We start from the raw sequence: 23,740 nt of genomic DNA, 5'->3' as shown, positions 1-23,740 counted from the left end.
GGGTGCAGCCTAACAGAGTATTTCTACATTGCAGTATTGATACTTTTACTTAAGTAAAACATTTTTGTACGTTTTCCACCACTGCTCTTTTCATTATTGTTGGGGCTGACATTTAAGCTGTCAGACAGCTGGTGTCTGGGAGATATTACAGTGGTTTACAGCCATACACAGGTTCAGTTAACAACCTCTTGTATTCAGTGCTGCCAAGGCTGGTTCAGAGAGATTGCGAAACTTGGATTGTCATTATTCTTTTGTACTTTCTTGACTTAAGCTGCCATTTATGTGTCCAGAAATGGTCATATCATATCCTTCAAAACATCTGCCCCTCGTGTCTGTGCATACCGTATATAAATATAATAATATAATATAATCACAAGTCACAAGTTGATTATGTAATTTGTTCACGTGTGGTCCAGCCAACTTAATACTTCCTAAGGTGGAAAAATTACATCATCAACAGGAGTTGTCCCTATTGAGTGAAAGATGAACTATTTATGAAATAAATACAATATTTAAAGTGTTTTTAATTTCTAATTTTGGTTATATAGGGCAATTATTATGTATTAAAAGGCATATAAGGCGTATATTAGCCAGGGATGCTTTTAACACTTCCGTAGGGGTCCCACACACATTCCTGTATCTCTTCCAATGCCCTCAGGCTCCAAGGCCATGGACTACTCCAATGGGCTGTTTGACTGCCAGTCCCCCACCTCGCCTTTCCTGGGGAGCCTGCGGGCACTGCACCTTCTGGAGGACCTGCGGGCAGCTCTGGAGCTGATGGACGGCGAGGAGAGGGACAACCTGCGATGCCAGATCCCTGACTCCACCGCAGAGGGTCTGGCAGAGTGGCTGCAGGGAAGAATGGTGAGAGGAGAGGGGCACGGTGGCGCAGTCGGTAGTGCTGTCGCCTCACAGCCAGAAGGTCCTGGGTTCGATTCCCGCCGGGGATCGAACCCAGCATCATCAGTGCCCATACCCAGCATCATCAGTGCCCATACCCTAGGTGGGGTTGGCAAAAAGGGCCTTTCTGTGTGGAGTTTGCATGTTCTCCCTATGTCTCCTAGGGTAGGTACCCTCACAAAATAACATGCTGTAATCCTGGTCTCTATAATGCCTCCCCCTGGTGCCTGATGGAAGGGAAAGGAACTGGTTGGAATAATGTGTTCCTTCCACACGCTACGTCCATCCAGGGAAACGTCCCCCCTGTCAGGTGAAAAGAAGCAACTTGGACTCCTCATGCATAGAAGGAAGCATGAGGGCAGTCCGTTTTATCTCCCCAGGTTGGCAGAGGGAGTGGGTGAAAAATAAAGGGTTACAAAATCGTGGGATAAAAATAAATAAAATAATAATGGTGAGAGGAGTGGGGGGTCACTCTGAGAAGGGCACTTTTGTACTGCACGTGTGCAGTGTTGCTGTGCAATTAAAAATGTGTCGACGATATTTTTGACCTATGAAATGGTGTTATGAGTCATGGTAACTCCAGATATTCAAAGATGACATTCTGAGAGTGTAATGAAATAGTGTTGATTTCGACAGCAAATTTTGATTTAGTTTTAGTCTTATAACTCTTATTTTAGCAATCTGAAATGTTTTAGTCTCGTTTTAGGCGACTGAATACCACAAGATTTTAGTCGACTAAATCTACAGTTGATTTAGTCAACTAAAATGTATTTTGGCGGGCCGTGATGCCTTCGTAATGGCTGATTTTACACTTGGTTGCATGCGCGACGCGTTGTGAGCTTGTAGATCTATTTTCAGAGTGCAACAGCCGGGCACAACCGAACATAAAATTACGGTAGTTGTCTTTTAGTTCTGCTGGATCTCTTCTCCACTAGTTCCTCCCTGACAATTTAGTCTAGTTTTCTTTTGTTGACGAAATTGACAATAATATATTTAGTCTTAGTTTTAGTGCTCATAGTTAGTTTTTATTTAGTTTTCGTCATTTTTCCTCCTCCTTTTTGCTGTATGGTCACTAGTCAGAATGTGTCTCTGTTAATATAGGAGTTCCCCCCCCCCCCCCATATCATCCTATTGTCCTTTGCCTTGAGACCCACTTGGGCCAATGGGGATGAGATCGGCTTTGCCTCCTCTTCTCATCCTGACCCGTTACTGATACCCCGACTCTGTTTATTGTAAGAGCATTGTTATGACGTTCATTGTGAATGATGGGAGTTTCTGCAGGAGCCCTGCTGGAAGAAGTTTCCATCCTCGGAGAAAAAGTTGATTCAGTCTGTATTTTTCTTGCCCTCCTCACAGCCCTCGCTTTCCACGTGTGAAATGTGAGAGAGGAGTTTGCTTTTGATTCAGATTCCAAATCGATGACATGTGAGAGCACTATTGACCCTTCACATATTTCTCTTGTTACCTGCTTTCACTTACTCCTTACTCTCCTGTGCCACCAAGGGAAAACCATCTGATGCAATTGATTGAATTAAAGTTAACTTCTGGGGCTTTTCTGCCTTTATTGGATAGTGTAAGGAAACAAGGAGAGAGAGTCAGGGAGTGACACGCAGCAAAGACTGTCAGGAATCGAACCCATGTGTGGTATGCGCCTCAACAACATTATTAAAGACATTATGCCATGATCTTCCCCCCTACAACATAATCGTCAGGTATTATGATTATACTTGGAGGAAGATTTCTTTCAGGTGGGTGGTGATGACCCAGCTGAAGTTAGCCACACCCACAGTGTTGTTGAATAGTAAAAAGGGAAGGGGATGATATTATAATGTCATTATATCAGTGTGTTTCAATTGAGCCTTTTGACTCTGAGGCTTTCAGCTTTCACCAACCATAAATACACAGGGAAGACATATTTGCATATTATAACCACACCTGGGGGTCTATTAGAGTAATGTTAACTCCATAGACACATGGAAAAAGTACAAAACTATGGCACCACCTCTTTAATAACAGGTAGTACACTCAAAACCTATGCTAAAGGAATAACACAAAAGATTCCAGGGGCTTGTTTCCATTGTACGGGTGGGAGTGGGTTATGAGACTTCAGGCTTGGGCTGTACTAGTGTGTGGAGCGTCTCTGAGATCCCCAGCCAGATCAGCATCTCAAACAGTACAGTCAAGAGCTCCACCCCTCCTTTCACTTGAAGGGTTGAGCTATTTCTAATCACAACCAATATTCAGTAGAATGTCATATGCTTTCAGTCGGTTACAGCTGCTGACATGGCAGATATGTGTACGTGTGTGTGCAAATGCCATGGCAAACCGATGCGATACAGCTATGCCTTCTGACGAGGCCAGTCTTGGTTTTCATTTCAGACGAACGGACACGGTTCAGCGAGTACCGAAGCAGTCTATCAGGACCGTCTCTCCCGGCTCGAAAGTGACAAGGAGTGTCTTGTTCTCCAGGTGTGTTCGTGAGTTGAGTGGCCCTACCGCTCACCTTAATGACCTTACTGCAAATTGTCACTGTCGGGCAGAATCCTTGTATCTCCAAGTTTCAAATTTGTATGTATTTTTTTTCGTTAAGTAAAGCCCTGCTTCATCATACAAGACTGTCGCACAAAACTAGTGAAAATAGCACACAACACCTCATGGTGCAAGGCGTTGTGTGCTTGTAGATCAGGTAGCTAGTTTAAATCCCACTACATAATCAGAATTGCACCAAAAAAATAGTGTGTTTGTGTGTGTTTCCATCTGTAACTCCACGTTCAGCAGTTGTTCAATTGTCTAAAAAACAATACAAAAATCAATAACGCATGTACCTTGCCCAACATCAACTTCATCACCTTCAGATGTGTCTCTACTTCTCATAATCCCAAAATGTTTACAATTTTTTCCCACATTTTGGCCTGTAGGCGGCATATATTGCGCAATCCATAGTTGGGAGCGGAGTGTCATTATCATCACCAACGTCTCAGGTTAAAAGAGGGAAGGGGGGTGGGGGGGGGGGGGGGGTCAGATGCACACACACAGAGAGAGAGAGAGAGAGGGGGGGGGGGGGGGTACAGTAAAGTACAGTAAGGTACAGTACAGTACAGTACAGCAAGGTACAGTAGAGTACAGCAAAGTACAGTACAGTAAGGTAAAGTAGATTACAGTAGAGTACAGTACAGTAAGGTACAGTAGAGTATGGGTGGATGTGGATGGATGGATGGATGGATGGATGGATGGATGTGTATGGATGGATGGATGTGGATGGATGGATGGATGGATGGATGGATGTGGATGGATGGATGTGGATGGATGGATGGATGGATGGATGGATGGATGTGGATGGATGGATGGATGTGGATGGATGGATGGATGTGGATGGATGGATGTGGATGGATGGATGGATGTGGATGGATGGATGGATGTGGATGGATGGATGTGGATGGATGGATGTGGATGGATGGATGGATGGATGTGGATGGATGGATGGATGTGGATGGATGGATGGATGGATGGATGAATGGATGGATGGATGTGGATGGATGGATGTGGATGGATGGATGGATGGATGTGGATGGATGGATGGATGGATGGACGGATGTGGATGGATGGATGGATGTGGATGGATGGATGTGGATGGATGGATGGATGGATGTGGATGGATGTACATAATCAGAATTGCACCAAAAAAATCAAACCTCGGTTCGAAGTGAAGCGGTGGACAGATAAAACCTCTATTCTGAATGTATTTTTCATCTGTTTTGATAATCTGCAATAGATACTGCATGTACAAGACAGATAAACCCTGAAGGCCAAATTATCATGTGAAGCTTGACCAATCCTCAAAGTATCCATTCATCTAACCGGGAGGGACACCACACATTTTGCTTTTTGAAAAAGCCTATTCATTCTGGACTGATATTTTACACGTACGGGACAGGAAAAACCTGTTCATTCTGGCCTGGAGTGACCATATATGGACATAAGGTAACATACTTTGTGTTTTTGAAAAACCCTGTTCATTCTGGACTGACATCACCATATATGGTAATTAAACGGACATTCTGTTTTTGAAAAAGCCTGTTCATTCTGGACTGAAATGACCATATATGGGCGTGATACACACACAGCCATTCATTGGAAGTGGTTTTCACCGCTTCAAAAATAGTGTGTTTGTGTGTTTCCATCTGTAACTCCACGTTCAGCAGTTGTTCAATTGTCTAAAAAACATAATACAAAAATCAATAACGCATGTACCTTGCCCAACTTTATCACCTTCATTATGTGTCTCTACTTCTCATAATCCCAAAATGTTTACAATTTTTTCCCACATTTTGGCCTGTAGGCGGCATATATTGTGCAATCCATAGTTGGGAGCGGAGTGTCATTATCATCACCAACGTCTCAGGTTACAAGAGGGAAGGGGGGGGGGGTGGGGGGGGGGGGGGGGGGTCAGATGCACACACACAGAGAGAGAGAGAGAGGGGGGGGTACAGTAAAGTACAGTAAGGTAAAGTACAGTACAGTACAGTACAGCAAGGTACAGTAGAGTACAGCAAAGTACAGTACAGTACAGTAAGGTAAAGTAGATTACAGTAGAGTACAGTACAGTAGAGTATGGATGGATGTGGATGGATGGATGGATGGATGTGTATGGATGGATGGATGGATGGATGTGGATGGATGGATGGATGGATGTGGATGGATGGATGGATGGATGTGGATGGATGTGGATGGATGGATGGATGTGGATGGATGGATGGATGGATGGATGTGGATGGATGGATGTGGATGGATGGATGGATGGATGGATGGATGGATGGACGGATGTGGATGGATGTGGATGGATGGATGTGGATGGATGGGGAGGCTCTCTCCATTCCGACATGTCGCCACTCCGAAATGGACTTCTTATTGTCGGAGTGGCGACACTCCCCATGGGCCTAAGGTTTAGGGTTAGGGGTAGAGATAGGGTTAGTGTCGGAATGGAGACATGTCGGAGTGGAGAGATGCACCCGGATGGATGGATGGATGTGGATGGATTGATGGATGGATGGATGGATGTGGATGGATGGATGGATGGATGTGGATGGATGGATGGATGTGGATGGATGGATGGATGTGGATGGATGGATGTGGATGGATGGATGGATGGATGGATTGCCATTTACACTATTTTGCATTTTGGAAAAAACTGCATATTTAATGTTGAGCTATCCTAAATTTGTATTGCTTAGCTGCCCACTGGACTGTATCCATCTCTGGGTACAGGGGACTTTCGCATAGGAAAGGGGCCAGGCCCCCGCAGGGGGCTTTTTTCTAGTCATGTTTAAAATGATAAATACAAAACGAGCAGATTTGGACATACAAGGTTTCTACCCGACAACAACGAAATGGTGTTCATGTAGATGGCATTGCACTGGGCTTGCGTTTGAAACGCAAAAGTGATTTTTCTGGTGTGGGTAATGATCATATCTTATGGCTAATTTATACTATGTTGCTCATCAAAAAGTGATGGATTTTCAACTGAAAGAAAATACCTTTTTGGTTGTGTGACAAAATAATGAATTAATCGTTTACGATCCCCCAGGTAAGTGTTCTAACCGACCAGGTTGAGGTGCAAGGGGAGAAGATCCGGGACTTGGACATGTGCCTGGAAGAACACCGGGAGAAGTTGACCATCACTGAGGATCTGCTCCAGCAGGTGAGGCCCCTCAGCAGGAATATCACAGGTTTTCCATTGAAAGCAGATGCTCCTGTTCATTTGTTCTCTCTGGCTGACATTGCAGTTGCGTTGAGCATGTACTGTAATCTGCTGCAAGCGCGCCGGCAGGAGGGAAAAAGTCAGGGACATTAGTGGGGGGAGGGGATTGATTCCGTGATCCGATCTCTCACTTTAACTGAAGGGAGAACAACTTTGTTCCCCCATATATTGTGTTGCAGCACTTTGCAACAGGCTGAGCTTATTTCACAGCCAGCATGCACAGATCAACGATTTGTTGTATTAGCTAGCTAGTCTGGCACCTAGTTGATGGGGTTGAGAGAGTGACTGCACGTAGCCAGTAACAGAACGGTCATTGCAGCGAGAGGCAAGCATGCAGCCAATACACAACGATCGCGCAACACAATGGGGAACGGCAGGGTGCTAGCCGGTAATAAATAAATAAATAGACCAGTCAATCGCAAGAGTGTCCCCAAAAGTGAGGGTACATTCAGGACCTTCTGACCCCTTCTCCGGTGCCTATGATCTGCTGTATGCTGTAGCTTTAAAGCAGCTACTGTACTAGCAGACATTGAATCTTCACTTTTCCTGTTACTGAACTGGACGTGTCCCTTCACCCAATATGACAAAAACTAAAAATGTACGGTATTAAAGTCAGCATGGGGTGATCTACTTCCTCTTAACTCATTGAATGCCATTTCAAGATGGCCCCCAAGTACCAGACTGCCACTATCCTAGATTTCTAGTGCACGGATCAATTTTTAGTGCACGGATCGTGCACGCCCATGCACCATATATGCATCATATGTGTAGTACTTTTTAACAGCTTTCAAACAAAAAAATCCGCTTGGAAATCCGTTCAGGCATTCATGAGATAGAAGCCTTCAAAGTCAGACAAAACAAACACTGCCACCTTCCAAATTTCTAGTGCACGGATCAATTTTTAGTGCACGGATCGTGCACGCCCATGTCTAGATCATGCACCATATGTGTAGTACTTTTTAACAGCTTTCAAACAAAAAAATCCGCTTGGAAATCCGTTCAGGCATTCATGAGATACAAGACTTCAAAGTCAGACAAAACAGCCATTTTTGACATTTTGAAAGATGTGTTTGTTATGGGGCTAAACATGCAATTGCGCAATTGCGATCATGCCTAATACATTTGAGGCATTTTTAGAAATTTTGAAAAAAAAAAAAAAAAAAAAATCTTTTTTTTTTTTTCAAAATGGCTTCCAACTCGGGAAACTCGGGCTGTGGCAGCCTGGTAGTACTGTAATAACTCGTGAAACTCGTGCCTTGGCAGTCAATGAGTTAATATCAAATTTCAAGCCTGTGCACTATAAAGGCTTGGCACAGAAACCATCAAAATGCATGAATGCAGTATGAAGCAAGCTCTAATAACTTACCATAGCCTATTGGACGTACATGTCCATTGTTGTGTCTTATCGGACACATAGCGCACAGCAAACGGTCAAACAGTTAACCATCACATTTTTCGTTAATTTCTGTTGTCACAGTCTTGTGGCCCCCGACTTCAATTGACTTTACAATTGTAGCCCGCTGCCTAATCTAGTTGAATACCCCTGGTTTAAGTGGTTCAACCCATCCTCATACAGTATACACCCCTACCCATATACATTCAAAAGTGTGCTCCAGCTGATTTTATTAGTTGTTGGCTGTAAATGACTGTTTTTACCATGTCAACTTCTGTCTTTATTTTACATAATCATCTCAACATTATAAAGCACCTTGAACTCAAACTTGTTGTAGTGCCCAGAATCACCACTAGAGGGCGCCCAATGGCCATAGAATCCACCATAGACATACGCTGTATACGCACAAGCCGTGCGCAGCCATGACGCGCCTGAACACTTTCCTTTGTGCATGAACAGGGACAGGATGAAGTTAGCTTGAAGTTAGCTATTGGCTACCAAGCATTTTAGAAGCCCTATTTTCGGCGATTTAGCCGTGATTAAACCTTGCACACCTCATGGATATGCATGGAACAGAGAAAATGAGCTCTAAAGATCCTGGATTGCATTGGAGTGGATGGCAAATATCGGCGGCGCGACACTCTCGCGGGCCGTGTAAACAGATGACGGCTGGCGGCCCAGCTCGAAAATTAAAAAAAAAAGAAATTGCCAATCCCAAACTAGTTTTTTTCCCGAACTAGTTCGGGATTGGCACCCTGAACGTTAATAAGGTCCAAACTATCCCAAACTAGTTCGGGATTGGCACAATAAGAGTTAAGTATACAAACAACACAATCCATTGCCCTTCCACCTAACCTAAAGAAATGAGGCCTGCGTGCAACGCCGTCGTGCGACTTGACCCAAGTGTGCGTGTCTTGGTTCACAGGAGCTGTTGAACAGGACCATGCTGGAAACTCAGAAACTGGAACTGATGACGGAGGTGTCCAGTCTGAAGCTGAAGCTCTCCACAGTGGAGAGAGATCACGAGGAGGTCGAGGTAGACACACATTTTAAGACGCAAGCACGCACGCACACACACACACACACACACACACACACACACACACACACACACACACACACACACACACACACACACACACACACATACCTCCTCACACACACACCTCCTCACATGGAAACTTCAGAATATTTTCCAGAACGTTAGATGTCGCAATGGCTGCTATACCTTCGCTTTGATATGCATGATCCTGAATCTTGGCAGCCACCCAGTCATTGTTTAAAGACGGTGAATCCGGGCCAGGGGTCTGTCGCACTCGACTTTTTTGGTTCTGGGTGAACTGTCATATAAGGTACCAAAACACCCCCCTCCCCCACCCCTCGCTCCAGCAGCTGTTTCCTCCAATAAACTCTCCCTTCTCCTCTCCCCTCTGAGGGGCTAAGAGAGAACTGTGAGAGTTATATTTTCCATGCACCGTTCACCAGCTTGGACATAAATTTGGAGGATATTGTGTGTAGTAGGTTTCAGACTCTTTATTACCCATGGGGACTAGACGGAGCCGAACTGCATTATATTTACTCCCCTGCTCTTTCTGTCTCTTTTCCCCCATACTATAGCTACAAATCAAGGTTGGCTCAGAACATTACACTTATTCCCCATGTCAGTATTGTTGATGCACTGTGTGGTTTGTGTTATTTGTCTGGAGACGAATGTGAGACTTGACTCTCCACTGACGACTCATCTTTCACAAATTCTCTCTGTGTACTTGTAATTGCTCCAAGCTGCAGCTCTCTTACAGTATCGCTGATTGGGGTAAAGGCAGTTGTGTGCCAAATTGACCGTGACGTTTCCTTCTTGTCAGTGAATTGTGTCCATGTGTGGAGTGGGCTGTTCTGTCTCTCCAGGGGGACTTTATCTGAAAGTATTATGTGGTGGACAGGAATGTTACCTCGTGGTTGTTGGTAGTGATGATAATGATGATGATTATTATTAGTGTGGTTGCCAGGGCAACCACATTATTATTGTGGTTGCCTGACAGGACAACACATTATACCGGTAGTTCTAGGGAAACTTTATAGACTTCTAGGGTAACCGGTAACTGTTTATAGACTTTTTTCCATTACCATTGGAAATGGCAGGGTACAGTAACTCCTCAAAAATGACGTAACTTTCATCATCAATGACGTAACTTTATTGATTACTAGGGTAACCTTTCCGCTGCCATTGGAAATTGATGGAATCAAACCGCTCTGACATCACGCTCTGCATCTCTATATATGGGCATAAAAGGGATTTGTTTCCCTGGCATCACAGGCATCTCCATATCGCCTTATATGGGCATAAAAGGGATGTGTTCCCCCTGGCATCACAGATCTCTCTAACATGGCATCATTTATATTGATGACATCAGGGAACTCCATATATGGGCATAAAAGGGAATCTGTTGGGCCCTGCTCCGTGTTCACGCGGCGGTGCTTGACAGCTCTTTGGCATGGGATCAACTTTCGCTTTGGCATGGGATCAACTTAGAGTCTTGAAGGATGTCAGAACAGGTCATATATTGTAGTTCGAGCGTTTCGTGCATAAATCGTGCACTTTATGATAGAAGCATGAAATTTGGCACAAAGTTAAAACGGGCCATATGGAACATTTTTGGCTATAGGGACATCGCAGATTTGTCTTGGGAAACTTGTGGGAGCCAATCAAAGTCGGCTGTCATAGACTTTACTATACAATAAAATAATACAAAAATAATTATGCTTTAAGTAGCACGTGAGGGATCAAACTAGGGGGTTTTCATGATTCTGAATCCAATGCAAGGATTTGTTTTGCACGAAAAACATTCCTTTCCGAAACACGGCCCGCACAAAACTGTGGAAAGTGACGACTCATCACTAAACCATAGTTTTATGGGGGCTGTTTTTAGCCCTAATTACTAATTGCGATTTTTACCATTCTGATGGGTGGTCACAGTGATGTCACCGTGATGCGACATTTCTCCTGGTAAACTGCGACCTTGGTGGCTACTAGTGCGTCAACATTCATTGATTCCATGGGAATCAAAGCTATGCTGTATTGTCATTGTATTGTCCAATTTCCCCATCCTGTATCTGTTATTTCCTCAAAAAATCAAGCATAAATCATAAAATGGTAATGCTCTCCCCCACACGCTGCTCACCCAGTGAATGTTGGTCTGACAAAGGTGCTAAATCACATGAACTCTAGCGTCCCTATTCTGTGCACGTCATAATAGGTGAAAAGAAAAATACTGGAGAACATTTGGCAAAATAACCTACAAGGTCAACATGTTGTAAGCTTTTTTCTATTTTAGCTATTGACGTACAATGAAGTTAATGGGGTTTAAGTGGCTAAAGGGTAACTGGGGTCTTTTTGAGCGGTGGTCACAACGCTCCTATACGTGGCCGTGTGTGTGGGTCTGTCTGTCTGTCTGTCTCTGTGTCTGTCTGTCTGTCTGTAGCCTGCAGTAACCTTTTCTGACCACACATGTTAAGGGAGGGGCGCTGTTGCACACACACACACACACACACACACACACACACACACACACACACACACACACACACACACACACACACACACACACACACACACACACACACACCACCGCTCAGTTCACACGAGTGTGATTTTTTTCCCTCCCCAGGGCTTATACCAGGAAGTGACAGACCTGCGGTTCAAGGTGACTGATATGGAGAATGAAAGGCTACAGTGTGAGAAGAAACTCAAAGCTTCCCAAGTGAGTGTGCAGTCCAATGGTGAACGTCATAAGGTTACAAGTGATCAAGCATAACAAAAGTACACCGAGCAACCAGTGTTGATTTCGTCGACTAAAACTATGACGAAAAATCGACTGCGTTTTTTTCACTGACGAAAACTAAATAAAACAAAATAAAAACTAAGCTGTGATGACTAAAATTAAGACTAAATATATTGTTTTCGTCAACAAAATAAAAACTAGACGTTGGGACTAGGGTGGGACTAGTGGAGAAGAGTCATTTTATGTTTGGTTGCTCTCAGGTGTTGTGTGCTGAAAATAGCCGACACGCGTTGTGAGATTAGCTATTTTCAGCACACAACCAAGTGTAAAATCAGTCATTACGATGCCATCAAGGCCTGCCAAAATACATTTTAGTTGACCAAATCAACTGTAGATTTAGTCGCCTAAAAACGTATGCTATTTAGTCGACTAAAATTAGACGTTTTATTCAAAAGACTATGACTAATACTAAATCCAGATTTGCTGTCAAAAACAACACTGCGAGCGACCTAACTTTTCAACATGCCTTGTTATCACAGGATGGTTATTGTTACGTTTCCTCTGTGCTTACACACTGTTACTTTCTTATTCCTGCCTCCTCCTTTTTTCACCTTTCCATTCCACCTTGTCTCCCTCTCTCTTCTGACGGGCATGTCTTTCAACACGCTAACCCGTTAAGCATTCAAAGTGGAAAGCCTTTCACAGCCGTTCACTGGAGATGAGGAGGCGATGGAGGTTTAAGCTGCAGCCATTGTTCCGCTCCTCTCTTCCCTAATGGTCCTCTAAACCTCCCCTCTGTCTGCTGCCCACTGCACACTGCTTTTCCTGACTTTCACCACACTTCCTGTAAGTGCTTCCACCGTCCTACGGCCGTTCCGAGTTTCAGATCATCTCATGCACTTGCTAACGTACTTGTTGACCCATTAAGACATGGAAATTGTTATACTTTAGCTATTGAAAAACAGCAGGTATACAAGCTCACAGCGCGGCACTCGGTGAGCTTGTAGATCTGCCATTTAAAAAAAATCTAACTCATATCTTCTTTCTTCTGGGGGTTTTTGATTGATTGATTGAAGAATTTATTAGAAGTTTGCAATAGAAAAAAGTACAGTTTCATGACAGTACAAATCACTGGTACAAGGTCAACTACAAATGGGCAAATACAAATAATTCTAAGGGTCCTTGACATGAAAAAGTTTGAGAACCACTGACGTGCATTTTTCAAAAACCGTCCTTTTTTAGACATTTAGAGAATCGGGTCAATATATTCAAAGACTTGCACAAATGTTCACGCTTTAAAATAAATAGCAGATCTACAAGCTCTCGGTGCCACGCTGTGAGCTTGTATATCTGCTATTTTTTAATGAAGCATAAAATAATGGTTAATTAAGTAATAATGCGTTCCCGGTCTTAATGGGTCAAACTGTTACTGTGGAGTTTTCACTGTGTAAGGCTGAAGCTAAGGATGGCCATTACAGGGTTGTTTCTCTGCTCTTACTTATATGAGTGAGTGACAAACCCTTGAATCATTGTAAACAGTAAGTGTGCCTTGTGTAAGATGCAAGCTCTGGCCTTTAGATTCTTTCCTACTGTCTTTAACAATACAAAATGCCAGCTTGTTTATCAGACAAGATACTGAGCAGTTACTGTATACCAGGGTAGTACAGTATTTGTGTTGTAGGTGGGCAATTTGTCATGGAAAAATATACTTTGGTGGTAGACAAGTTAAAGGCATCATACAGTGTTTTAATACTGAACACATGGTGATCTTGCTACTATTCTTCATGTTGGACAAAGCTGGAGTCGGTTAGTGTATCAAAATAGCTTATTAAAATCCTCCCCTCTCCCACGGCTGATTTAGAAGTCTTGAGGTGAAACGTTCTTGTGACTCACTGTCTTCTCTCCCTCGCAGGAAGAACTGCAGCTTCTCCAGAGGCACTTGGAGGAGAGGGAGAAGGAGGTGAGCAGGCTAACAGATGAGACCAGACTCGGGGGCAAGCGCCAAGACACAGAAGAGAAAGGTGGGAGACGTTCTTTAATGTCTGGAATCCTCGTCTATCCAGGGGAGTCAAATTCTAATATTTCAGTAGGGTTTACAAGGATCAGACTGAAAGAGACTTGGCATTCCAACAACTGGTAGATCCCCCCCCCCCCTTAAGGGTCCTTTCTGAAGTAATTATCCTGACTGCAGTTTCAACCCGACCTAATGGAATTTCCCCCAAAAAAATGTTTTCACTTCATGCTGTCATTTGCGTCGTAGTCAACACTGTAATGAGTTGAAGAAGAGGTTCTCCCCTCTGCTCAGTTCTTTATTTGTCCGAACACGGTAAAATCCTTGGTGTTGTACAAATGGTGGTTCCATTTGTACATTATTGAGTTAAATCGACACTTAAAATTTTACTGTGTAGGTTTCATACCACACATGTTTGAACAGGATCACGTACTCCTTCAAAGCACTGCTGACTTTCCCTTATCAACGTTTTTAGCAGGAATGCCATTCATTTAGATGGTATTCATACATTCTGCAATAATTCATGACACTAAAAACAATAAAGGGATGATTCCACATTATCTAAATGTTTTCTAAGACCCCACCCTATTCATGTTTCTTGCACAGATAGACACAAGGGCGCTGGAAGTTCTCCTCACAGAGTCTGAACCAGACTGCAAAAACAGATGATTTACGAATACATTTGGGCTTCACATGGCTCTCGTTAATTCTGCAGTGAACCCATGACGAAATTATCAGTGTAGTGCGGGGGAAAGAAATCAGCATTTTCTTTGCCTCCGCACTTACGACTTTGTCCTGTAAACATGAATAACCGATGCACACATTGAAACTAGACTCGTATATATAACTTGAAAATGTTACTCAGCCCCCCGTCACCTGTAACACACTTATCCCTGGGTTACTTGGGATGTTTTATATTTCCCTTTGTGCACGCTGCCTTCTGGGAAATTGGATTTAGCAGTTTTGCAGCTTCAGTTTCAGGGTTGGAGACGGAGTCATCTGTTGGCGACGGCATGCCCACATACAGCCATGAACCGAACCCAAGGGACTCAATTACTGGAAGTAATTCCAATGCACTGCTTTCTGACTCGGTGGGAGGCATAGATTCATACACAGCAGTGTGCTTCCACATGTCAGTCATTGTTGTGCAAGAGTGTTGTGCAAAAAACTTTTAGCTATTTTATCCCATGATTTTGTAACCCATTTTTCACCCAGTGCCAAGCTGTAATCCTGGGCGCTGCTCTCCCTCTGCCAACCTGGGGAGAGCCCCGAACTGAGCTCATGCTTCCTTCAGTGCATGAGGAGTGAGCAGGCCGCTTCTTATCATGACAGGGGGGTGCTTCCCCGGTTGGACGTAGCGCATGGAAAGAATGTGTTATTCTAAGGCTCGTTTCATACTCTTATAAGGAGCCTAACTTATTTCGGTTCGGGAGGGCTCCCCGACCCGAAAGGATTTAGGTTCGGGGGGAGTCCATTCATACTTTCTTAACGGCTAGTGCCGAAGTCGCTTGTAAATATTGGAGGTCCATGGCATGAAAACGTTTGTGGCCGATAAATGAGCGTTGCAGGGCGAATACATATCTGAATGGCCCTCGCGCCTGCACGCTGAATGACTGGAGGTTCAGTTAGCAGCAGCTCCAGATGGAGACGGCCGGGGTCTCTCACACACGCGCGAGCTCTGTCGAAAACATTTAATCTACAAACCCATATTATAGACGTGCCGCCTCTCTTTCTACATGCACCACTGTCACAACAACTCGTCGCTGACGCGACAGGTTTTGAGCTTGCAGATCGGCTATAAGCGGTAGTATAGGCTATAGCTATTAACCGATCAACACAGAACACTAGCAAAGTTGTGTTTAAGCTCTCTTTAAAACGGTCAGCGACTAGCGAGACACGCAGCAAGGGTGTGTGTGTGTGTGTGTGTGTGTGTCGCAGCAAGTGTGTGTGTGTGTGTGTGTGTGTGTGTGTGTGTGTGTGTGTGTGTGTGTGTGTGTGTGTGTGTGTGTGTGTGTGTGTGTGTGTGTGTGTGTGTGTGTGTGTGTGTGTGTGTGTGTGTGTGTGTGTGTGTGTGTGTGTGTGTGTGTGTGTGTCCACTGTTTCCTTGGCTTCACAGCCGAAAATATGAACTTGAGCCGGGCTGAATGAATGAGAAGACACCGCTGAGCACCGAAATTAAGTCGGAAGGTCACAACATTTCAGCAGCACAGAGGAGCCGAGTTTAGTCGGTTGATGCTCTCCCGAACCGGGGGGGGGGACCCATATTTGAGTTTGGACAGTGCCGAACCGAAATAAGTTAGGCTCCTTATAAGAGTGTGAATCGACCCCAACCAGTTCCTTTCCCCTCCATCAGGCGCCCCGGGTGGAGGCAGTATAGAGACCAGGAATTTTGAATCTGAAAGTGTGTCTTGTCAGTGGGTTTTTATGAATTTTGAACCAATGAAAAGTATTAGCAAGAGGTTGCAACTAAATAATAACTCACTGGATCCATTGGAACACAGGTACATTTCCAATTTCTGAAAAGTAACTTTGACATGACATACTGTTGTACAAGGTTTCCAATCGACAGCTTAGATATGAAATGTACCTTGTTTTCAGATGCAGAAATGTTGAAGATGAAGATGGCATTGCAGAACCTGATGACCGCCAACAATGAAAAGGTACAGTTACGGTACTGTGATGCTGTTACTCTCCTAAGATGACGTTCGGTTTCCACTTAAACGCGCTTAAAGGATTCACCATGGGAACCTGTTGGTAGGGACCGTGTCTCTGATTTGAACTGAAACAATCCTTTACATACAGGAGCAGAGGATAGAGGAGCTTCAGAGATCGCTCATGCAGTACAGGAATGTTCAAGAGTTGGTGAAAGGTGAGGCTCCACTGTGTACTATTATGCCAGTAGACCGTAGTAGTCTATTTTACAATTAGAGTTAAAGGAACACTGAGGATTTTACTGTGTATTCATTGTTTGCAAAGGAAATTAAAGAGATGTTTGTCTAATCATTAAAATCTGTAGACAATCAAATGCCATTCCTAGGCTCGAGTTGCTTATCGACATGGAGCCAAGCAAGCAGTACGTTTGTCACAAATCATCGTTGTCGGGTGGAAACCTTGTGTGTCCAAAACAGTTTCATATTTATGATTTTTAAAATGATCTAAACTAGTGAAAATAGCCGATCTACAAGCACACAGCGCCTTGCACCGCGAGGCGTTGCATGTGTGCTTGTAGATCACTAGTTTTGTGCGACAGTCTTGTATGATGAAGCAGGGCTTTGCTTTATGAAAAGAGCATACAAATTTGAAACTTGGAGATATGAGGTTTCCACCCGACACTGACGAAATGCGTGACTATCTGTCCACAGAGAAGCTGAATGAATACGACTACGATGATATCCCCGATGATCCGGCGAGTCCCAACTCCGTGTCGACGGACAAAGTCACCCTGTCATTGGAGGAGGAGGAGGAGGAGGAGGAGACAGGAAGGAGCTCTGGTGAGGTAAACACCACCTCTGTCTAAACAATCTACACACAGGATGGACCCCAGACTGGAGACTTCCTTAGAAAACACTATTTTAGCCTCCCACTCTGCTCCCAGGAATCCAGAGGTCAACGCTCGGTGGTCCTGTTTAGGCTATTACTCCAGCAGAAAGCCATTAAAGGAGCAATTCACCCATTTTCAACCTCGCTTTCAATATGTCTTCATTCGTGCTCATTGTAAGATGGCACCATTTCCGTCTTACTCGTTCTGTGGGCTATATGAGCAGTTCAGAAACCTGCCTACCAATGACATCATCGATGGAGATCCCAACATATATAACTTTGGGATTTTATTTGACATTACCACCGATGATGCCATTGGAGGACACCAGTGATGTCAATAGACTCAAGGTCACTACACGCCAATTTGCAAAACGAATAATTCGCTTTTAAAAAAAAAAACCCTCATAAAGTCAATGCAAGCTTCCACACCGGCAACGAATTTCAACGAAAAAGCGGCTGTTACTTTTTCGCTCTGGTAAAAGTACTGGAAATTGGACATACTACTACTACTACAAATGCCTTAAATGTGAACCCCTGTAAATTTCGGTTTAATGCATTTTGATTTGATTGGATTTGTGTTTAATTTTGGAGTGTCTTGTTATTTTTGTTTAATTGGTGCAATCTAAAATAAAGACAACGTAAAAAAAAAAAAAAAAAAGTACAGTACTCAAGTAAATGTACTTACTTTACTAACCCTTACACCACTGGCTGCTACTAACTGCGACTGCCTGGCTGCTGCTTGGGAAGCCTTCACATGGTGGCCTCTCTGCTGCGATGGGATGGTTGTTTGATGCCAGCCCAAAACAATTCGCTCCACAGATAACTTTATTCAATTTGACGAATTTTATACGCATATTCGCGTCGCGGTAGGTGTGTATAGAAAAAAGCATAACAACAATAACAATAACCGTCAGAATATTTTGCATTTTTGGGTTGTTTATTCACATGGCTTAGCTAATTCACCGGTCTGTAACGACCTTAAGCTTTCGGAACTGTACACAGCCCACCTCTGAGGCACAGAGCAAGTAGGCAGAAATGCTACTTGATTATGAGCATTAGCGAGGACCAATTATATGAAGCTGTGGTTTAAAATGGCTGAAGTGCTCCTTTACATTTGTATAGGCTGTGTTTTGCTGTTGAGCCAACGTGTCCACAAGCTAATGCTTTTGTCCTGGGCTCTCTGCCTTGTCCCAGTCTATTCCATGTATAGCGGTGCTCTCGGAAATGAACGAACTGGACAGGGAGAGACAGCTCCAGGCAGCAGAAAGGTAACGCTCACCAATAGGCCTGTTGTCATTACAACATTTACGTTGACGGTTAATTGTCATAGAAAGAATTGTGATTGAAATGTAATTTCTGTTTGCCTTTTAGGCTTTGTAATCAAAACCTATATGACAAATACTAATGTAAGCTTGTAGATCTGCTATTTCCTATTATGACAATTCCTAAATAATTGCGATTATCTCAAATAATTGCGATTAGACGATTATTATGTAATAATTGTGACGGGCCTAGCTGTGACTGACTTTGCATTTGCATACCTCCTTTCTTCTTATATGTGTTAACAAACGTATGTTGATGCTGAGCTTGACTTTACATTTCCTCCTTCCTTCTCACAGTTCCACAGGTGCCCCCCACCCGGCTGATCTGGGTCACGTGACCACCAGCACTGACCAGGTGAGGGCACAAACACACACCCGGCCCTTTACCCCTTTTCCCTCAACTTTTTTTGAAAAACCTTTTTAAAGGACAACTTTGTTTTTTCACAACAAGGCTTCATATTTAGTCATTAGAGAAAAGAAAAGATGAGTGTTCAAATGTTTTCATTTACTTCTTTCTATCATTTTAGTGATTTTAACGATTTTGATTTGCATGGCATGCATGCAAGTGGCTAAGTATGTATTTTTAGACCCAGTAAGCCCATTCCCAAGATGCACCGCAATCTTTCATGGGCAGATGTGACTTATGGGGCTGGTTTAAATAGTAACAAAGAAATTGCCAGCTTATTGTGTCTAAAAAGACATGTTTAGTCACTTGTATGCATGCCCCCAACCACTGAAATCAAAATACTAAAATCACCAAAACTATAGAAAGCAGTAAATGAAAACATTTTAACACTCATCTTTTCTTTTCTTTAATTACAATTCTAAAATATGAACCCTTGTTGTAAAAAAACAAAGTTGGCCTTTAAGACCTGAGGCCTATAATACAAATGCTTTCTAAATCAGGAGTTGTTTCGTGCAAAGGACCCCCAAACTGATATGTATGTGGCCGGCGGACCCCCCTTCTGAAAAGGGACCCCCAGAAGAGAAGATTTGTGTTAAACAAAAAAATACACAACACTTTCAAGATTTTTTTTTAAGGTTCCAAAATAGCAGATGCACAAGCTAGTAGTTTTCTGAAAAACCTATGTTGCTATATCGTTTAGGGGCAAGCATAAAGGGGTAATGCAAGATGGGGCCTCTATCTCTCTCTTTTATATATATATATATATATATATATATATATATATATATATATATATATATATAAGCCTAGTGCCTCAAAAACTGGAAAGACATAAGCTTACAGCAAAAATGACCAAATAGACTTGAAATAATCACATTACTTCCAGCAGTTTGAACCCTGTACTACCAGCATGTCATGTTCTTTGCACCTTTGACCTCTTAATGTGGGAAAGTTATGAAAAGCAACGAGGCAAGACTCATCTACACATATGTACTGCTGATTACACACACACACACACACACACACACACACACACACACACACACACACACACACACACACACACACACACACACACACACACACACACACACACACCCATGCATGGTCCAGTGATGCAGAAGGCTAGTCATCCTCTTATCTCTCTCGGCCCAGTGGATTTCCCCGGTTATGAATGAGTGACTGTCAGAGTGGATCAGCTTGCTTGGGTGAATATTGAGGGGAAAGTCTCTTGAGCACAGGCGGTTGAGGTGTGCCACCTAGTGGTTTAAAAGCACAAATGCTGTTTATATTTTATTTTATAATACCATACATATTTATTTATAGACTTTTCAAGGAAAACACGACATTCTTAAAGGAGCTATAGTCAACTCTTTCTTGAAAAACGGATGCTAAAATAAAAATAATGTTTGGAAAATATTTTATAAAAAAATAAGCTTCATATATATGTGTTTCTATTCAAAAATGACCACAAAAAGCATAAAATAATGATAAAATAATCATTTTGGCCATTGTCAGACCGACACTTTGTTTACATTGTAGTCTATAGACTAGGATGTAAACAAAGTGTCGGCCCTACAAAGAATAAGTTGACTATAGCTCCTTTAATGATTATTTGTCATTATTATTCTGGTGTTTCCTTTCATAGACCAAATTCAAAGAGGGATCCAGTTCCCCTAAACCAGGTGCCACAGGTGAAGAGAGTTTTGGCACCAAGAAGTCTCGCTCTTCATTTGGCCGTGGCTTCTTCAAGATACGTGGAGGCAAGCGGACAGCCAGTGCCCCGAACCTGGGTGAGTCTGGACATGGAATCCCAGATAGACCTCCTTCACATGTATGGTTTGGCCCGCTGGTGGTCATCTACTACAGGGGTTCCCAAACCTTTTTGTCTCAGGGCACCCCATAAATACTTTTTTAATCCGAGGCACCCCTACATTATAATTTTCACTCCCAGCACCTTATATTTATAGCATATCGTCGTTGTCGGGTGGAAACCTTATATGTCCGTTTGTTTTGTATTTATCATCTATAAAATGTACTAAACTAGTGATAACGATGCGAGGCGTTGTGTGCTTGTAGATCGGCTGTTTTCACTAGTTTTGTGCGACAGTCTTGTATGATGAAGCAGGGCTTTGCTTTACCAAAAGACGTACACATTTGAAACTTGGAGATACAAGGTTTCTGCCCAACAGTGACGATATTTTAGTGGTTATGTTGCGAGGAAAACGTTGAGATAATAGCCATTTTGGTTAGAACTACAAGTTTAAAATGATACTAAATATTTTTTCAGGTGTCCAAATAAATTCCAAATACTATCAAATGATCTCGCGGCACCCCTGGACTGCTGTCGCGGCACCCCAGGGTGCCCCGTCACCCACTTTGAAAACCCCTGATCTAGTCGCATATAACATTTTCAAGGCAGAAACTGATTCAGATATTTTAGAGAACAAGGCTGATATCAAATACATGCACCCCCCCTCTCAAAGATACTGATATACATAATTAATGTAGTGAACCTAGAAGCCATCTGATTCTACTGTCTGTGCACATGTGTCTTTAATTCTAGATCATTATTGTTTTCCCTATTTTACATTTCAAGCAGTTAAATCCTTCTTTGTACATCAAGTGGCAAGAATATAGCAGCTCGACAAGCTCCCAATATGTGGTCTTGTTGATCTGTTGATAGTGGCTAAATGTTTGCCTATTTTCACAATCTTCACCAATTGGAAGCTTTGCCTGTTATGCCCACAATGGGGAAGCTAGGGATCATGTGGTTAAGCACTCTTAATATTTTTGAGAAATATTTTGCATCATATGATGCATCAGATGATGCTTTGTTGCATGCTGAAATACTAAAATATCTAAAAACACAGATTGAACACAAACAATAACTCAGGATTGTGTTGATCGTGTTCCAAACAACAATAAAATAAGAATCTGGTTGTCCCAGAGGTGAAGTGGTCCTTTAAGAAAAGGGGTTTCATGCATTCAAGATTCATGCATTCAAAATACATGTGAAATGTGACTATCACACCATATAATTACACCATATAACACCATGTGTTGTCTTAATCAACAATCTGCATTATCTATTTTGTTTGGTATCGCCGTTCTTTGCAGTCGATACCAACTATCACTGCTAGGGTTTCCCACGTTGTAGAGATTTGACAGGTTCTGTGTTGACATGTATGTGTTCTGTTTTACGGCTTGCTTTGTCTCCCGTGGCTGTCTGTAAATTGTGAAGATCGCAGCCGGAGTGCGAGTGCACCTACGTTAGGTACAGTACTGGGAACCGAGGTCAGACCTGCAGTATGGCTGGCTGCCCTGGATGATACAGCTGGATGTGTGCTCTGTGCAGGGATCCAGCAGAGCCAACAGTGTGATCCTCTAGCTTCCATACACTTTAAGCCATTCAACCCATTAAGACCTGGAACGCATCTGTGTCACTCTAGATTTTAACTCATTCTGTGCCAATGACGGTTTCTGACGGTTTTTGTGTTTTTTGTATAGAAAAAAAAATCTTTTTTTTTTTTTTTTTAAAGATGTCAAAATGACCTGAGATCAGAGAGATGCTTTTCTCTGTTTGTGTGTTCGCTCCCTCGTTTAGCTGATTGAGAAAATGTGTGTTCATGTGTGTTCATTCTAGTGGATGGACACTTTTTTTCATTCAAACAGCTCTATCTCTGGAACCATTTGTCTGATTGACAAAATTATTTTTGCCACTGAATCACAACACCCGTGTCTGTTTCTGTGGGGAAAAAAATTATATAAATTTTTTTTTTTTTTCATTGCATAGTAAAGAAAAACATACAAAATCGTGGCACAGCTACCTTGGAGCCATTTTGGCATTTGGCACAGAATGAGTTAACCACTTTCAGTGATGTTGCTAGGTTTTCAATGTAATGGGTCTACGATCTACGAGATCTACGAGCTCGCAGCGAGCTGTGAGCTTGTATATCTGCTATGTTTTTTTTATAGTTAAAGCATAAAATAATGGTTGAAGTGGTTAAAATCTGACACAGATGTGTTCATCATCATAATAATAATAATAATAATAATAATAATTAATGAAGTATTGCACAGATCCATCTAAAAAGAAGAATATTGTGTAAAAGTAGATTTTCTTGAAACTTTCATATTTCTTGAAACTTTCATATATTCTAGATACCCTGCACATTCAGTGAATTATTCCAAACATTTTTTTCGTTAAAATTAGATTTTTTTTTTTATAGAAATAGAAATATGTCAACCTTCTGAACAGAGTCAGAGTTGCTTGAAGTCCAGTGGGAATTTGCTGAAGTCCGTTATGATTTGGGGTGCTATGGCATCTGCAATGCTTATTTACACAATATATATTTTTTAGATGGATCTGTATATGGGGTTTAAGTGGATACATCCATATCCTATTTATATGATATCTTTTTGTAAAGATGGTAAAGGATCACATCATTGTCTTTGCTATCCTGTAATAGATCTAACTACTTACTTAATCCCTTTCTCTGGGCGTTTATGGTGTTAGTATTTGTGTTTCTCCCTAGGGGGTGTGGTGTTTCTGTCAATTCTGCTCTAATTTGTCGAATACAAAAATGGTCTCGCTTGATAATATCCAGTTGTGCCTTATCCATGATGAG

At 42.6% G+C, this 23,740-nt stretch overlaps 1 protein-coding gene across 2 annotated transcripts in view; it reads left to right on the top strand.

Moving 5' to 3' along the window:
• Positions 1–23,740, top strand: part of ppfibp1a (PPFIA binding protein 1a) — a 48,454-nt gene that overhangs the window by 13,514 nt on the left and 11,200 nt on the right. Inside the window, exons 3-15 of one of the 2 annotated variants that reach the window (XM_080753991.1) lie at positions 659–864; positions 3,280–3,369; positions 6,485–6,598; positions 8,977–9,087; positions 11,717–11,809; positions 13,743–13,851; positions 16,440–16,501; positions 16,644–16,710; positions 17,204–17,337; positions 18,576–18,649; positions 19,001–19,058; positions 20,758–20,902; positions 22,354–22,386. In XM_080753991.1, the coding sequence (XP_080610117.1) occupies positions 659–864; positions 3,280–3,369; positions 6,485–6,598; positions 8,977–9,087; positions 11,717–11,809; positions 13,743–13,851; positions 16,440–16,501; positions 16,644–16,710; positions 17,204–17,337; positions 18,576–18,649; positions 19,001–19,058; positions 20,758–20,902; positions 22,354–22,386 (1,296 nt within the window). The remainder of the gene's footprint in view (positions 1–658; positions 865–3,279; positions 3,370–6,484; positions 6,599–8,976; positions 9,088–11,716; positions 11,810–13,742; positions 13,852–16,439; positions 16,502–16,643; positions 16,711–17,203; positions 17,338–18,575; positions 18,650–19,000; positions 19,059–20,757; positions 20,903–22,353; positions 22,387–23,740) is intronic. The other variant, XM_080753992.1, reaches the window with a different exon arrangement.

This window comes from Nannobrachium achirus, assembly GCF_963921795.1.
Source record: "Nannobrachium achirus genome assembly, chromosome: 23".
In the NCBI taxonomy this organism is placed as follows: domain Eukaryota; kingdom Metazoa; phylum Chordata; class Actinopteri; order Myctophiformes; family Myctophidae; genus Nannobrachium; species Nannobrachium achirus.
The sequence above is the reverse complement of the archived record's forward strand: the minus strand, read 5'-3'. Positions and strand labels throughout refer to the sequence as shown.